General features: G+C 38.1%; 1 protein-coding gene across 4 annotated transcripts in view; it reads left to right on the top strand.

The window, feature by feature from the left end:
- The window catches only part of PLCB1 (phospholipase C beta 1), a 684,234-nt gene that overhangs the window by 607,547 nt on the left and 58,021 nt on the right, over positions 1-18,666 (top strand). For 2 of the 4 annotated variants that reach the window (XM_061209982.1, XM_061209983.1), the window contains exons 28-32: positions 1,854-1,930; positions 2,036-2,125; positions 2,594-2,651; positions 3,248-3,334; positions 13,370-13,496. In XM_061209982.1, the coding sequence (XP_061065965.1) occupies positions 1,854-1,930; positions 2,036-2,125; positions 2,594-2,651; positions 3,248-3,334; positions 13,370-13,465 (408 nt within the window). In that variant the 3' untranslated portion in view covers positions 13,466-13,496. The remainder of the gene's footprint in view (positions 1-1,853; positions 1,931-2,035; positions 2,126-2,593; positions 2,652-3,247; positions 3,335-13,369; positions 13,497-18,666) is intronic. The other 2 variants (XM_061209981.1, XM_061209984.1) reach the window with 1 other exon arrangement.

Consider the following 18,666-nt stretch of genomic DNA (forward strand, 5'->3'; position numbering starts at 1 on the left):
GCTTTCTGCTGGCCCAAGCTCCAGTTATATTTGTTCAGATTTAATCCACTTCACAGATGAGTGCATCAAATTTCATGTTAATGTCAAGTTAATGTGGATTCTTTATGGTAATTCTGTGAGAGAATTTCTCCCTCGATTTCTTTTATTCTCTTAGATAAGAAGAAGTTTTTAAAACAATTTCTAAAATCACAACAAAAGGCAGCTTGGGAGAGTGGTGAAGGCCACAAGCTGTGTAGGCTGATTTATCTGGGTTTGTACCCAGCTCTGCCAAGTACCACCAAGTACGCGAGCCCAGAACTTGAGTCCCGTGCGTCAGTATCTTCATATGTAAAACGAGGACAATAGCTCTTACCTCACAGGACAATTCTTAGGATTGAATAAGTTAATACATTTAAAACTCTTCAAACTATGCCTGGCATGTGTAAATTACCAATGAAAGTTTGCTAGTGTTATGATTATATTGCCTTGGTACTGTCATAGCTACTATATATATATATATATAAAACTGGTTAACTCAGTCTGCTGTATCTGAGAATCTCCATCTCTGGGGAACAGAATGGACCTTTCATAGGAAGCCCACACCATCTATTTGATGCTCCAGTAAGAAGGGTTGAGTCCAGTTGCTATTGCTGCCTGAGCAATGGCAGAAGGTTCCATAAGTTCTTCATGTAGAATAAAGAAAGAGAAGTGACTGGAGGGCACAATTACCCTCACATAATTGACAAGCATTTATTGAGCACCTACTGAAGGCTAGAAATTGTGTGGAGGGTTGAGGATATGAAAACACAGTCACTGCCCTCTTGAAGCTTGGTCTGATAAGAAAATAGATGCAAGACAATAAAAGAATTGCTATCATAGCAATGTATTCAAAATTCAAAATGGTAGCACAGAAGAGAATTTCCAATGTTCTTTGGAAGTTACCCACACAGGACACAAACATCAGTTTCTAAGATGGGTAACTCATGTCATTCTTGAAGCAATTAAGCAAGGAATGAAAGCTGGAAACCAAGAATTATAATTTACAGTTGATTACATCTTACATTTGTATCACACTCAGTTTTATTTTAAGCTTCATAGTACCTCCAAGATATAAAGGCATTGATTATCTCATTTATAACCAAGAAAATGTAGGTTCAGAAAATATAGGCTCCATGACCAAAGTCATAGTTGTAGTGAGTCATAGAGTGGGGATTGGTACCTGGGTCCACACTGTTCATTGTCTTTGCACTTGGCAAAGACAAGCTGCAGTAGCTAACCCAATAATTTAAGAAATCCTGTTTAATTAGAAACAGATAAGAAGAAGAATTTCATATTAAAACCTAGATAATGTAATGGTTGAAAATTATGTCCTTATTGCCTATGTAAGATGTCTGATGATTTTAACTATTGTTTTTTTAAAAAATTAATCTATTTATTTATTTATTTTTGGCTCCATTGGGTCTTCATTGCTGCGTGCGGGCTTTCTCTAGTTGTGGCTAGTGGGGGCTACTCTTCATTGTGGTGTGTGGGCTTCTCATCGTGGTGGCTTCTCTTGTTGTGGAGCATGGGGTCTAGGCGTGCGGGCTTCAGTAGTTGTGGCTCACGGGCTCTAGAGCGCAGGCTCAGTACCTATGGTGCTCGGGCTTAGTTGCTCCGCGGCATGTGGGATCTTCCCGGACTAGGGCTCGAACCCGTGTCCCCTGCACTGGCAGGCGGATTCCTAGCTGCTGCGCCACCAGGGAAGTCCCTTAACTATTGTTAAACATCAGATTTTCTAACCTCAGATACTGTTGTTTGATGTGGAGGGGGAGGAAGGGAAAAGGTGCTTTGTTTGTGATAACGTAAAATAGCCAACTTGCATTTTCTTTCCCCAGCTTATTCAAAAATTGACAGATGTTGCTGAAGAATGTCAGAATAATCAGTTAAAGAAGCTTAAAGAAATTTGTGAGAAGTAAGCCTTCATTCTCATTACAATGTATTTGTGTATGTAAATGTATTAAACACCAATTGCTATTTGCTTGACCATTTTTCCCTTTTACTTCCATTTTGCCTTCAGAGAGAAGAAGGAATTAAAGAAGAAAATGGATAAAAAGAGGCAGGAGAAGATAACAGAAGCTAAATCCAAAGACAAAAGCCAAATGGAAGAGTAAGTAGAAAGAACCCCCTTTCTCCCACCTTTTACCTGGGGATTATTCTACAGCAGAATAACAGCTTCCAACCATACAAAGACGCATCTGTGAAATTTCTCCTCTAATTAACCTTTTTGAAGATCCCTTTTATAAGGTTTTTCATAGTGAACTCAAAGAGCAGTTCAATAAAGGATTGAGGTGCCCACAGGGCCTGTAGGTAAAGGCTGAGTAAAGACCCAGCCTAAGGGAAAGGCTAAATCTTCACTTCTGATATTGTCAGACAACCCTCCTGGCATTTAGTGAAAACAGAGCTTGTGCCTTGGGTGGAACCTGACCTTTGTTCAGAGCTGGCAGATTGGTACCTTCCTTGCAGCAGTAAGAAGGATGTTGAGAGTTCTGTAAACTTTCATCTGGAAGCCTGAGGTTCCCATGTTTGTCGATGATGGATGAGTTCATATAATGATCTCTTTGTCATTTGCTTTCAGGGAAAAGACAGAGATGATCCGGTCATACATCCAGGAGGTGGTGCAGTACATCAAGAGGGTATGTCATGCCGATGAATCTCTCTCTCTTTTGCAAACCATGTATGAATGTTTGATAAATACCATGTGAGCCTATGGAGAGAAAAACCATGCTTCATTGTAACTCTTTTTCACCAGCACCCAGCAGAGCTACTTCCCAGAGCAGCCAGTCTGTAATCAGTGTTTCTGCAAGTTTAATTGCAAACCTCTATGTAGAAAGGTTCATCTGAAGATAGACATTAAGAATCATTTCTAGAGTCAGGAACCCAGAAACATGATGTCAAGGGGACCTTCCGCAAAAGAACCTTTAGTTGTCACCAATGGTAGAGAGGTGGCAACCTCCAAAGGTTTTTCATTAATTTTTAAATTGGTATTATGGACACTTTCAAACATTAACAAAAATATGAGAATGGTATAATCCATCGATCACCTCACTCCCACCCCCTGTGTGCCCATCACCCAGCTTCAATACTTGCAGTCTCCTACTCTTATAAGGTCAGTTCTTGACCAGGATATAAAATAAACATATGCCACAGATCTGAAAAGCTTTTAATTTTTTCTGAAAACATTCACTTGAATGTTTAGATGAAAATGACTTTCTTTGTAACTTTCTTATAGTTAGAAGAGGCACAAAGTAAACGGCAAGAAAAACTCGTAGAGAAACACAAAGAGATACGTCAGCAGATCCTGGACGAAAAGCCCAAGGTAAACTGAACGGAATAATAGTACACAGTGATTTCATTTTCTTTCCATTTAATTAGAATAAAACCTCCCTAGTTCAGGAATGTCTCACACAGTCTCAGACCAGTTCTTGCATGTGAAACTCATGTAACTTTCTCAATGATGGTAAAAATCTTGATAGCAATATTCAGTAAGCACTCATCATCGGTCATCTTTAAAAATTGCAAATGCACGAAACCCAGATCCTGAGATTTGGTTTCAATTGGGCTGGGATGTAGCTCAAGCATAGATATTTTTAAAGCACACCTCCCCCCCCACCACTACCACCTCCCCACCAGGAAAGAGAGAAATTAGACAAGTTTCTTCAGCTCTAAATAGATGATGTAATAGTGTAATGGCAGACTCTGTCCAGCAGAGGATGTCTTGTACCAAAGTCACCCTGGTTTTCAATATAACAAAATATTTTCATAAACCAGAAAAAAACAAACGTTTTTTCCCCCCATTATAATAGTTTATTGGGGCTCCACTTTAAAATTACCTTATGCTTATTTGGTCAAAATCAATCATTCCATGAATATTAACTTTAAACCAACTGAATATCTGTAAATCAAATACTTTCAGGTTAGCATAATCTCAGTTTTAGATCATTCTATCCATTTTGATTCATCATTGAATATTTTTCTGTTGTGAAAAACGTGCTTTTCAGTTTTCCTGTTCTTCAATCTGCAGTTTAAAATATCTACTCTAAAAGACACTGCTATTACATTTCTGCAAAGATCAAATGTTAGTTTTGTTTCATTGTATAGTCTGTTCAATATACTTCTTATAGATTGCTTGTGGCTAATTTAAAATATATTTTTTGTGGTTGTTTCTGCTCTTATTTATTGGGCAGAACATTTATTTAATATTTTTAACACAAAGTTTTTAGGCTTGGGAATATAGATTCTCAAACAGTAGTGAAAATCTAAGAATTAATAATTATTGAGATATGCTGCTCATTTTTATGTTTTTTTATATAAATAAAAATTATGTTTTTAATTTTTATATAAAAAATACATGTTTTTTATGGTTTTTTATAAATACAATTTAAATATTCTTAGCCACCCGCTCAAGTTGATTATGCATTAGTAAGGTAGAGTACATTTTAACATAATTTTAGACTTCGCAGTATTTTCCATTTAGGATTGATTTTTTTTTAAATGCTCAAATGTTTGGAGCCAAAGATCCAGGTTTGACTGAAATTTCAGAAACACCTTAAGAATAATGAGTGATATATTCAAATACATACATTTTCAATCCATGTTGTCTGAATTTCAATTTGTCATTACTTTGTACACTGGTATGGTATACTTAACTTATGGTTGGTATTTCATTAGCCAATTTTTATATTTCTAAAACATCTCCCTTGGAAAATATTGTTATTCCCACACAGTTTTGTTTTGTTTTCATTTTTGTCCAAAAATGTCAACTACTTTACTCATAAATAAAATGTAATCACAAATGTGTTTAAATTACATAAATCTCAGCATAAATAACCCTACAAAGATTTTATGTTACTGCTCTAGCTCACCATGATTAAAATCAAATTTAGTAGTAAATTTCTTCATTGGATATAACCAAACATTAGAAGAACTAATAACTGTTGGATAATTTATCAGTCAGGGTGTATTCAAGAGCAGCTTTACAGAAAACCCAATTAAAACTGGCTTAAGCAATATCATTTAGTAAGTCACATTACTGGAAGTTCAGAGGTATTGAAACTTGAAGAATAGTTAATTTAGTGGTTCAATAACCTCATCAAGAATCAGGGTATTTTTCAGAATTTCCACAGTGTTATCTCAGTTTATTGCCTTTCATCCCCAGGCTGTAAACCCACAGTCATAAGACGGCTGCCTTAGCTCCATGCATCATAACCTTACAGAAAACTATTCAAAGCCAGAAAAAGGAGTGTCTTCATCTTGTAACTGATTATAGGTTTGAGGAAAACTTTCCTAAATCTCCTCAATAGACCTCCCCTCATTGGCTAGAATTGTGTCCATGTCCATTCCTAAACCAATTATGAGCATAAGAATGTAATTTTCATGATTGGCTTAGAGTAATTAAGACTTACTCAAAAGGGTAGAGGGATTTCACCTTCTCAATTCCACGATCACCAGGTACCTGAACAAAACTGATGTTTTCTTATCAAAAAAATAGAGGAGAGATAATAGTTGGATAGGTAATTAACAGTGTGCACCCTACCATATGTTTAGCAATTTTCCATTTCTTTTTTGGCTCCTGAGAAAGAGATCTGAAGTGTTTCTATGAATTTTTAGTCATTCTGTTGCCTTTATTTTTGACTGTAAATAGGTACCACAATGATTTCTCTTTGCTTTTCACCCATGAGGCTGCTTTTAATGACCATCTTATTGTGTCTGGATTTGAAGATTGCCCTTGAAGATTGTTGGTTCCACGTCAAACTAAAGCATTTATTGAGAGGTTTTCTTCAGGGCCTAAAAATTTTGTGCTTTGGAACCATGACTTTAATAATATAATAAGAAACCAAGACTGTTAATATTGTAAGACACAGTGGCTAATAAAGGGAAATGACCGTGACCAGAAAGAGCAATAATAAACAGTGGAATAAAACAATAAGATCAAGTGTAGGTCATGTGGAGAAAGACCAAAACGTGGGATGGCAAACTGAGCAAATGAAAGGCCAGGCCAGCAGAGCAGTTACCTGTGCTCCTATAATTACTGGATGTGGACCAGAAATAGAACAGCACTGGCTTTGAAATAATCCCTCTTCACATCAGTATTGGAGTAGCCTTTGAAGCCTGACATAGATATGAGGGAAATTAACAAAAGTAGAAACAAAATAGAAAGAGGAGCAACTCAAGGAAATGAATGACCAGAAGTATCTATAAAAGAGGTTAACTGAGTGAGTTCCATTCAGTCAGAAGGATGAGAAGACGGGGTGATTTTATTTCATCTAGAAATTTATGAACTGTTCCATCACTCAGTGTTGGACAAGGAAATTGAGTTGACACTGTAGTAGGTAATATTAAAGATAGTTGCAGGCTTCTTACGAAGAGGAAAGCATGCCAAACTTTGCCAGAAGTAGCAGAGGGGAATAGAGTTCCTCTTTCAAGTGTTTTTTAGGTGGGATAAGCAGTTTTCAACTAGAAACCAAGAAAGGCTAATCTTTCACTTATGGCAAAAACATACACTATATGGCATCATGTCTCTTCCCATTCATCAGTGTCTTTCACCTTACTGTCGATTATAACATTTACTTCCTCTTTATCCACTTACTCTAACTAATGTGATCATGTGTTTTATGTTCCTAACCTCCTCTTAAACAAGGAGGGTGCTCTTTTTCCATTCCTGTTTTCTCCTAGTTTCACTATTTGCAGTTGTCCTGAACCCCAATCACAATCTGTGTGATTTTCCAAGCATTTGGTAACCAAACAACTTGTTTGCTTAAAAGTGAACAAACAAGTATAAAAAAATTTTTTAACCAAAGAAATTTGAAAATCTAATTGGTGAAAGACAATAGTTCTTCAGTGGCAAGGAGTTCTGGCTAGATTTAGAGCAAGTTAACAGATGTAGATTAATTGAAAGAGTAGCTTTTTACTCAACCATACTTATGATCTGGAAGGATCAACTCAAGTTCCAAACGTTTTTACCATCATGCTACAGAACAGAACAATGTGCCTCAATGAAAACCAGGTTAAAAGTCCATTTCATTTACACGCATGGATGAAGAACTTCCATCCTGCTGGTCTGTATTTGGTAGGGGACCAAATTAGGCCAGCCCCACAATGTGAAAGTTTATGTGTAGAGTCCATTTTTCCCATTCAAAAAGAGATTCAGTGAGTCTTTTCCTTTTGTATGTAATTTTTAAAGGAGTTGAAGAAATTGGAAGTAGGTGATCCTTAGAGGCAACTTATACAATAGATAAACATTTTCGCTCTCAATTTGACATAAAATTATGTCGTGCATTCCTGTACATAAGTCCCACTGAAATTTATAAAGTCCTTAAAAGAGAATACTCAGCTCCTTTTCAGTAGAGTTTTAAATCCTGGAGAAATGTTCAGCTGCATGTTTCTTAGCAGTGAGATATTTGATTCAGTCCCTGAATGTATGCTGTTTTCAGCTTTGTTCAAAGCTATGAAATCCATAGCTTCAGAGTTCTTAAGATGAACACAATAAACTCTAACCAGTCTTTCAACTCAGTGACATAATTGATTTCCTTGGGATTTCCATACCTGGGTTTGCCAAAGCCAATAGGAAAGGGTTTATGTGTACAAATGGTGTTAGAAAAAACTGAAGGACCCAACTGCCACTGCAAAGAAACACACCTTTTGTGGTTGTGTTCAACTCGGAATTGATTCATTATAAAAAGGACGTTCTGCCTTTTTCCTGAACACTTCAAAGAGATTTATTTTAACATGTTGAAACATCGTTAATCAGGAGTTGCCCTGAATCTGCTGCGATTATTCCAATGTCTATTGATCACTTTGCAGCTACGGGCTCTCATTACAAGAAGAATCATCTTTTGAGGGGACTTTTTAATGAACTGTCTCCATAACCTCATAAAACAGTCGATAAATGTGTAATTTACTTTTTCTCTGACAATTTGTCTTTGATGCTTCTTAGCACACAGGTTTTCTGTTTTAATATAGCTCATCAGCAAGAGAGAATTCCAAGAAGCTTTAGGGCATTTTAATTTCTACCCAAAAAACATTTCGTCATGTAGCTACTGGCTTTATTTTTTCCTCCACCAGGGGAATATAGACTGATCTTCCTCCTTTCCCTGCCGACACCTTTGTAACAGGATGAGTGACTCATCCCTCTGCATGAAGTTAGTCTTGTCAGACCCACCGCTGGGTCCTGAGACAACCCTAAATGCAGCTATTTCAGTCCTGCCTTCCCAGTGCTCAGGGAGAAAGAGACTACCTTGGAGATTTAAAGTAGATGCTTCTCTTTTCCGTGATTCATTTGTGCCTCCTCTAATCCTCTGCTGCTTGATGGGGAAACGTGCATTCTCCCTGCCAGCAACCATTGGACCCTCTCTTAAAAGCCAGACCAAAGAGTGCTAACTGGCTGCTTACCTTTTATGTTTTACTCTTCGTCAAGGCTTGGCTGACCTAGCCAGTGGTTTGCTTTTTTGCTTGTGTGTGTGTGTGTGTGTGTGTGTGTGTGTCTGTGTGTGTGTGTGAAAGAAATTTCCTTCTCCTTTGTTTCAGTGTGAAGAATTGCCTTTTAAAAAATATATAGTCATTCACTATTTTCTTGAAAATAAAACTTAGACATGCTTGATTTCCTTCGGGCAATACTCAAATATTAAAACAGTTTTTTAACTCCGTTTTTCTCCTCTTGATTTATTTTTGAAATTTACTTTAATTGTATAGATTTCTAAACCCATAAGACATTATTATTCTACGTTGTACAGGCAGTGTTCATTCACAAGCTTCTTAGCTGGATATTCTTTCTTGTGTCTCAGATCATCCATTTGGGATCATTATCTTCTACATACTTTGGAAGTTCCTTTTATACAGTTTACTGGTGGTAAACTCCCAGTTAGAGTGTACCACCAGAGTGTACTGGTGGTACACTCTAACTGGGTGGTAAACTCCTTGGGTTTTTTGGTTTGTTTGTTTTCATTTCTTTCTGAAAAATGTCTTTATTTTACCTTTATTCTGGAAAGATATTTTCACTGGGTATAAAATTTTAGGTTGGCAACTATTTTCTTTTAGCACATTGAAGATGAGATTCTACTGTCCTCTGGTCTCTCTTGTTACTGAGAAGCTAATTGTGAGTCTTAGTGAAATTCTTTTGGTGATAACTTGTATTTTTCCTCCTTTGCTTGCATTTAGAATTTTTTCTTATGTTTTATGCAAATTTCTATAATGTATCTAAATATGCATTTGAGGTGGCTGGATGGATAGTTTTCATCAGTTCTGTAAAAACTCAGCTATCATGTCAGCAAATTGGCTTCCATCACACTTTCTAAAAATTTCCTTCCATCACATTATTTACATATAAAATAAAATGGACCTTCTTATTCTATCTCCTCTTTTAACTCGTTCTAGTATACTCCATCTTTTTGTCTCTCTATGGTACCTGTGGACAATTTTCTTTCTAACCTTTATTCTAATTCCCTAGTTCTTTGTTTATACTGCTACTTCACTCATCCACTGAGTTAATTATATATACCTTTTGTATTTTATGTAATTCTAGAAGTTCTATTTGGTTTATTTTCAAATCTACAATTTGTGTGTCTGGCTTATAGTAAGGGAATTTTCCTGTGAGATTCCTCATTCCTGGCCAGCCACAGGCTTTGAATTTTGTCCTCATCCTAGAAGGCTGTCAAAAGATGAATTCAAAATATCCAGCATTAGCAAAAGCCCCTCAGGACAAAAGCAGCTTCCCTGCCTGTTACCTGTCTAGGTTTGATGTTCCTTGGAGTTTGGGCCTGATCATTCTTTAAATTTTTGTGATTCTTAGTTTCTTTAAATAATATAGTTTTTAATATCAAGTTCATCTTTTCTAGTTGTTTTCAGTGAGAAAGATGGCCCAAATAACCTAACCAGCCATTAACAGAAATATAAAATTCCCCCATAGTGTTTCTAAAATGTTTGATTTAGTATCAGTTTGGACATCATTTGAACATCTGTATCAGTCAGGGTTCAACTAGAGAAGCAGAGCCAGTAGCAGATTATGTGTGTGTGTTACAGGGAATTGGCTCATGTAATTGTGGGGGCAGGCTATGAAATCTCCACAAGGCCATCTCTCCATCTAATGCTGGACCCTGGCAGGCAGGCAGGCAGGCAGTCTGGAAGAGAAGACCATGCGTGGGCTTGGCAACTAGGATAACCTGCAGAAGCTGAAATTCTGTCACAGAGCTGAATACACACACACACACACACACACACACACACACACACATAAACGCACCTGACCCAGGAGTCAGAAAAACTAAAGGAAGACCCAAGGAGAAGGAAAAGTGATTACAGACCCAGTTGCTGCTTCACCCCAACAAGACAAGTCAACAGATCAGCAATAGTGCATGTGTGTTACAAAGTGGCTGCTGCCTCTCTCATCAGCCCTACAACTGTTGGGAGAGTCTTCCTTGTAACCCACTCTAACTGGGAACATACAGGAAGGAAACCCTGGCATATGTCCAGCCTAGCCAAGTTGGCACATTACAAAATCATCACACTATTATTTTTAAATCAGAAATTTTCTTATTAATTTTTTTTTCTTTTTAAAAATTAGATTATATGATTACAGGGATCCAACATGGAAACAAATCTCTAGAGTGGAGAGGAGGCTGCTCCTTAGGCCTGCAGGGCATTCCCCAGGCTGCTTCATGGATTTCTGTTATCTGTTGGTCCCTGCAAGACAACTGAGTTTGAGATTTAAATAGAATTGGAACTGAGATTCCCATGGATGCCATTGATTCCTCCGCCTTTTCTCCATCCCATTAACTTTCTTTCCCCTTTTTTGTCTTTATTTTCCTTTGCTAAAGATGAGAAAATATGGGAGTATGGTGATGGGCGTATTGGATGGAGGGGAGGGGATCCAAAGACAATACCCACAACCTGCTAGAGTAGCCAATGTTTGTGTTGATGGAGTTGAGTCTTCCCAACAAGCACTGAGTTTAGCATCAGGGATAGGATGAGATGGACTTCAATCTCACTGACTTTCATCTGCCTTCCTACCATAAAATGGAAGTCCACAACCATGGATAGCCCACAAAACCTTTGGGATTTACTTCTGTTTCTACTCTGTGTGCCTGTCATTGTGCACAATTTATATGAATTTTACCAACATGCATTAGATGTTTTGTTCCAAATGTATCTCTAGTTTGTTTTTAAACCCCAGCTTTGGTATAACCAGCATAACAAAAATAGTCAAACACATTATTAAATGTAAAAATTTAATTGATCTCAGGAAACCACTATCTGATTTTTCTATGACCCTCAACATTTTAAGGGGAAGAATGGCCAAACTCAAACCAAGAGAAATATTTACCTGTAGAATATCCAAAGAGGAAATGTATTAGTGCTTTGAAATATTTGATGAAGCAGTATGTGGAGACTAGAGAAAAGTCGAATGCAAAAGGGCATATGCTGAAGAAAGTTTCAGTTCAAAATAGGAAAGCAATTTCTCAGAGCAAGAGTCACTTTCTCTATTTTCCATGTATTATGCCTAAAGCCAAATTAATGTAACAAATCTACCACTTAGAGTCCTGATTATACATTTTCTGTCAACAAAAATCAATTGACACAAGCTTCTGCATTTATTATAATCATTTGCTGAGGATAATCTTTGAATTTGACAAGGAATTTGAATTTGTAGCTGAAACCAAGACAAATAATATTTTAATATTTCAAAGAGTTTTATCAATAGAATTGGTTTTATCTTTTGCTAATATTTATGATAGAATAGTAAATAGTTCATCACATTTCTGATAGTTTAGATAGATTCTCCACTACATATTCTCTATGGCCATTTCACACACACACACACACACACACACACACACAAACACACAACTTGATACACTTGGGGGGAATCTTAGAGTGTTTAACCATTTGGGCATCAGAATAGATTTTGACCTAGTTAATCATGCTAGTATATGGAAAATCATGTCTAAGATAGTAGCCAGCAGAATGTACATGTTTTTCTGTGACATATAGAAAACAGGAAATATGTTAACTTCTAGCTTTAGTTGAAAAGGATTTCACTAGGTTTTGGGAAATACAAAATGAGCTGTTTTAATTCTTAAATTTTTTACAGGGGTCTTTGTTTTCAATGGAATCAAAGCAACCCTAGGACTTGCAAAATATTATGAAGCAGTTAGGACATCTTTATAATTGTTAAGCTGCCAACTGCAGGTAAACCATCCTAGCCAAAGCCACCGCCATCTCTCACCTGGATTTCTACATAGCCTCCTAAGGGGTCTTCCTGCTTCCACGTGTGGCCACTCACAATCAATTCCCAAGGTGGCAGCCAGAGTCATCCTTTGAGAACATAAATCAGGCCACTCCTCTCTTCAAGACCCTTCCATGGCTCCCATATTTCTCAGAATAAAAGTCTGCAAGGTCTGACATGATCTGACCCCACTCAGCTGCAGCCCCTCTTTATCTCCTCATTGACCTATTCTCTGCTCAGGCCATCCTGGGCTTCCTGCTGGGCCCCAACAAGCCAGGACAGTGCCACCTTGGGCTATTGCACAGACTCTTTCCTCTGCCCAAAATGTTCATTGCCCAAGTGTATGCTTGGGCAACTCTCTCCTGTCTTTCAAGTCTTTGCTCAAATCTGTCTTCTCAAAAAGGCCTTCCATGACCACTATTAAGTTTACACCACCCTCCACCACTCTCCCATCCCTGGCATCTCCTTTCCCTTTTATTCTGCTCTACTTTCTGGTGTTTATAACATTTGTCACCTCTCATTAGGTCATTGAATTCTTTCTTAAGTGTGTCACTCAGCGTTGGTCCCTCCCCATTAGAATGTAAGCTCCATGACAGCAGGGGCTTTGACTGTTTTGTTCACTGGTGCTCTTGAGTTCTAAGCATCCAGGAACAATGCCTGGCTCGTAGTTGGTGTTCAATACATATTTTTTGAATGAAACATGTCGAGGGCTAACAAAACTAATTTTGTGTGTTAAAAAATAGTTCTCTCTCTTGGAGAGAGAAAAGTAAAGCCATTAAGCTCAGACTCATTGGGCTGCATTGTTCAACTGCTGTCCATGACTGAGTGCAGTCTTTTCTCAGGTTTCTTGACAGTAGTGGGATTTTTGTGGAGAATTTCTCAAAAGTAGTAGTTGTGATCATATTTAACATCTAATTCCTACAAAGGTAGAGAAGAACCAAAGAGAATTCAATTGCCAATTCCGTTGCATTTGTGATGGGAAATGTTGAAGTAGATAAAGGAGCTTGAGGTTTTAAATCTCCATTCTAAAAGGCACTCCAAGGGAACTCCCAGACAGATAATTTGAAACAGAAGATGACTCAGAAATCAGTTTCAATGTCACAAAAATGACAGCCTCCCTTTTTTTCCACACAGGGGGACGGTTCCTCCTCATTCTTGTCGGAAACTTGCCATGAGGATCCCTCTGTTTCCCCCAACTTTACTCCCCCCAACCCTCAAGCTCTCAAGTGATGACCAGTGAGACCGGTGTCCTTCCGGCCAGGTAGGACAGGATGGGAGGGGTCGCTTTTGAGAGAAGGGTGGCATGTAGCCATCCGGTTTACAGGCATCGTGGACTTGCTCCTTTGTTCTTCACCCCCCCCCTTTACATTCCCATCTTTTTCCTGCTATAGTTCGGGTGGGTGATGCGTCCCTCATCTTTACGTGCCTTCCTCTGGTATTTATTGCTTCACCATTGTTCTCTCTCCTCCTTACATAAATTCCATTCTTCCATATTTTCTTCTTCTTCATTTGTCTTTTTGTTTCTCTCTTTGCTAAACTGGCTTCCCCTTTGACCTTGATCTTTCTCTCTTACACTCACACTATTATTTCCACTTTTGAAACATTTAAAAAATTCCTCCTTCTCACAGTACTGGTTTCCAATCTTATTACCTTAAAATCCAGTGGGATTAAATTAACTCTCAGGGAGTCTTCTTGACTCACTCCACTCAATTTACCACACCCCTCCTTTTAAAACTACAGTAAAAGTCATTGCATTCCTACACAGTATTTTGAGTTAAGGGGATAGCTCAGGAGTTCCTGATTCTCTAGAATCAAGAGCTCTTGAAAATATCTAACCAATAGGGATGCTTGGGCCAGGGGCTGCTGGCTAGAGCAAACTGAAGCTTGACAATTAAAGAGGACTTTAACTTGATAGAGGAAATACATCATGAAATCTATTGGATTCCTTTGCTAATAAGAAAACTGGACTATGCCATTGCAATGGGTGTATATTTCAGGGAGAAAAGAGGCTTTATAGTGATTATAAAAAAAAAAACAACTTCTATTCTGATATATTGAAAACAGGGTTGTAGTGAGATTTATAATGTTTTTGTCTTCAAGCACTTGTTGACTTGTGAAGCAGTGCAGGTCAGAAACATGTTGAAGAATTAGTGAAAACAACAATTTTACTGAGAAAGAGGTGTAAGTTCTTTCTCATCCTTTATATCAATTGCCACATACAGTGATGCTCTAGCTCAATTATTTTCATTTTGAATGAAAAAATGAATTACCTGGAGATCCTATGAAAATACAGATTCTGATTCAGGAGGTCTGGATGGCACCTGAGATTTGTATTTCTGACTCGCTCCCAGGGAATGTCCTGGTTGCCACATCTCCAGGGACCACATTTGACTAGCAGGGATCTAGTACATTCCTTCCTCCTGGCTGGAGCACCTGGAAGGAAAAGCTTTAAGCTGCCTTCATGGTGTTTTATTGTATTTTAATTTTTTTGCCTAATTAAGAGCCTGACCCTTTGATATCTTTTTATTTTGTACTATTGATTGTTATACTAGAAAGAGAAGCAGAGAATGTCATTTGAGAGCTAAGCCACACCCTTAGCTTTTAGCTACGAATTTTGTCCATGTCCTCCCAGCGGTGATGATCTCGTCCCTGTGGTGACCTTGTGATAAAACTCACATTGGAAGGTGGGGTGGAGGAGGGGCGAGTACTATCAATTTCCCCAGGAAGATGTCAGGGGGACCTTGAAGATGTCTTCCTCATTTGGCTATCAATGTTTAGGCTACCTTTTAAGTCATCCATTATAAGCATCATCGGATTGTGTTTTGTTGCACTTGCTGTTCCTGTCCTGGTATTTTTGAGAGTTACTGTGAAACATTTAACAACCCAGGTAGAGTACTGAATTCTCTCAGAAGAGGTAAATGACAGTGGAGCTCAGACACATGACTTGGGTTTTGTCTTTCAAAACAAATGCAATAGAGACGTAAAGGTTACATTTGTGTCACTGTACTCCATCAGGCTTGTGATTGCTGGTTCACAACTTGTTTTCCGTTCAGAATGTCAACTGACCTTCCTACTTAGCAAAAAATTATTTTCAAAAGAGATAGATATTCCCACAATACCTGGACATTATAAAAAATTCTTTAGTCACATAGTTAGTTTGACCCCTTTAGCTTCCCACACATAAAAAGACAACATAAAAATAAACCAATTTCACATTTTCCATGGAAAAATAGGTCTCATTGCTAAAATAGAAAAAAAATAATTGCACTATTTTGTATTTGAAAAAGAACAAAATATTCTTCTTTTATAGCAGTGTAAGGAAAGTATATTTCATACCAAATTTAATATTTCCCCAAAGGTTCCTTCCACACCTTAAACATCTCCATTGATAGACTAAAGCTGAAAACAAAATGAATGAATAAAAAGTAATTGCACATAAAGCCATCGCACATTTGCCAGGAGAGAATGAGTTTTTACTATAAAATTGATCCTAAGAATACTCATCATATAAATATTTGAAATTTCACATTTTTTAATTTGTGAATGCAAACCTTCAGGGATGAAAATATATTCCTTGTTATCAACTAAAGATGAATAGGTGAGGCTGAACAGCTTAGTCATACTTTTAACTCTGGTAACTTCTATTTTTTAATAAATACAAATTACTGTAGAGCAAGATTAAAAAAAAAACAAAAAGGGATGTTTGCTCATTGTGCATAGGTATTAACCTTTAGGTAAAGAGCTATAAAATGACCAATTAAAAAAATAATGGTAATAAAAATAAATAAATAAATAAAATAAAATGACCAATTTCTAAAAATGCTAATGGTATAGCTTTGGAAAATCATAAATTTATGTCAAGTATTAAGTGCTTGCTTTATTCTAAGCTATACCTATTTCAAGAGGGAGTACAAATGCATGAAAACCACAGTTCCTACAATCTGTAAAACAAATAAAGAGCAATTCAAGGCCATAGAAGGACATTAACATTTTTTTCCTGACACTTAAATAATAAAAACAAGAACAAGTAGCATTTACTGAGCACTTACTATGTTGACAAGCACCTTCTACGCACATTACATGTGTCATCTTATTCTTGCCATTGTGCAGTTGAGGGAACTAAAGTTTTTAAAGGTTAATTACTTTACTAAAGTCATACAAGAAGTGCCAAACCTTGGAGACCCCATGTTTTGTATCCTTCAGTTTTCTCAGTAAATATCAGAAGCTATGATTTTGTGATCTAGTTGTCAGGGGTGTGAGATCACTTTCTCACATTTCGTGGGCAGGCAAGCAATAAGGGTCCACCGTCTGTGCCTCAGTACACTCATATGTAGAGTGGAGAGACTCCCAGCCTCTCTGTTGAAGGAAGCAGGTCTCTGAGTGGTGAGAAGGGGTAGACACCTGTCACATATAACAAAGCCTGTTTCGTTTGCTGGTGGCACACCCCGGCCTCCACAAGATCATGACCAAATCTTGCCAAGGATTTAGCCCCCAAACTGGTCACAGGAGCAAAGGAATTAACCATCATGGGCAGGATGTTCAAGTTTCTCAAAATCGCTTGTTTTTAACAAACATCTGGGAGAAGAACATCTCCCAAGACTAGATGTTAGAAAACTTCCAGCCCAGTGAAAACAGACCTCACCTCCAGGAAGTCTGTACTTGAAAGGTGGGCAGCTGTTTTCTGTGTTCACTGCATCCAGCGGGAAAGCACTGCCAAGCAGAGGGGGAACTCTGAGGCGTGGTGGTGCCTGCATGGGTGGGTTCAAAGGATTTGACACAACCTTCTTCCCTAGCTGCTGAACATGCACTGCTCCCCTGTGTGAAGCATTGGGATTGAGGTCAGACACCCTCACCTCCTCCCAACCTTGACTTGCCTTCTCCCCTCACATCTCCACTCACAGGCACCCAGCTTACATGTACTGATGCTGAGCTCAACCAGAGACCCAGTGGGCTTTCTTCCCTTGAGATCCCCTTCCCTCCACATTTTCTCTCCACATTCTCCCTTCTTAAATCCTTCTCTTCCCCCAGCTCTAGAACAGCATCCTTGTTAACTAACACCTACTTCTCCCACTTGAAAAGTCCTGTCCTGGATTATGAGAAAGAAGTTTGGGTCCACACTAGGCTCTGTGCCATGGTCTATTTGTATTTGTTAAGGAATTATTTTTATGGCTTTTGTTTTTTCATTCAAAGAATATTTACTCAGCCCTACTATTTACCCTGAGGTTACTAGGGAATCCAAAGGAACATTTGGAAAAGCAATATCTCCTTTTAGATTGTATCTACGTCTCAGTTAAAGCACAGAAAGGGGCTTCTCCAGAGCATGTGACAGATGACCCTGTTCTCCTTTTGCTCTGGAGTTAGAGTGAGGAGAACTGCTTTGGACTAAATTGTGAAAGATTTAAGCAAGAAACAAAAGTTTCCGAGAGGTAGAATATCTAAATACCTAAAGGGATTCCCAAGGGTTATTCTGTGTCTCTTTGAAGATCTTTAAATGTGGCAACAAAGAGGCTGTCTGCAAGCAGAGAGTTGTGTACCGACTGGGTGACCTTTTTATGACCTCCTTTAGTCCATGAAGAATACAGTTAATTAAACTCAGAAGTTTGCCACTAAAATAATAGGTATGAGATCCAGAGAATTCAAGGTGTTGGAGGACTCATTAAATAAGGTTGCATAAATATCATGCTGAAAGATTTAATGAGTCCATAGGGTCAGTTATAGAACAATGGAGCATAGATGACCTAGAAAAAATAAATTAGAATCGATATTGTGCTTCTGAGTTAACAACTATAGATTGCTATATGAACACCTGAGAGAGAAAGTCTATAATTATATCTTAATGCTGCATGTTGGTTTTCTCATCCCAGGGAAAATGAAAATTGCTCAGTTTTCTTTTACTTGTCAGTAATAAAAATAAATTTTTATATGTCTGTTCATTTCTGTGGTCTCTAGGAACCATGAATGCTTAAGTAGCTACAACTAGATAAATAGTGTCAATTTTTTCCTTTAATTCAACTAATATTTATTGAATGCTACTGCATAGCAGGCACTAGGCTGCACGCTAGGAAAATAAAAGGATGTAAAAAGATGCATCCTTGGGCTTCCCTGGTGGCGCAGTGGTTGAGAATCTGCCTGCCAATGCAGGGGACACGGGTACGAGCCCTGGTCTGGGAAGATCCCACATGCCACGGAGCAACTAGGCCCGTGAGCCACAACTACTGAGCCTGCGCGTCTGGAGCCTGTGCTCCGCAACAAGAGAGGCCACTATAGCGAGAGACCCGTACACCGCGATGAAGAGTGGCCCCCGCTTGCCACAACTAGAGAAAGCCTTCGCACAGAAACGAAGACCCAACACAGCCAAAAATAAAAATAAATTAAAAAAAAAAAAAAATGCAACCTTACCAACCCCCCACCTCAAATTACTGTCTAGGGCA

Source organism: Eubalaena glacialis, chromosome 13 (genome assembly GCF_028564815.1).
Source record: "Eubalaena glacialis isolate mEubGla1 chromosome 13, mEubGla1.1.hap2.+ XY, whole genome shotgun sequence".
Taxonomy (NCBI): Eukaryota; Metazoa; Chordata; class Mammalia; order Artiodactyla; family Balaenidae; genus Eubalaena; species Eubalaena glacialis.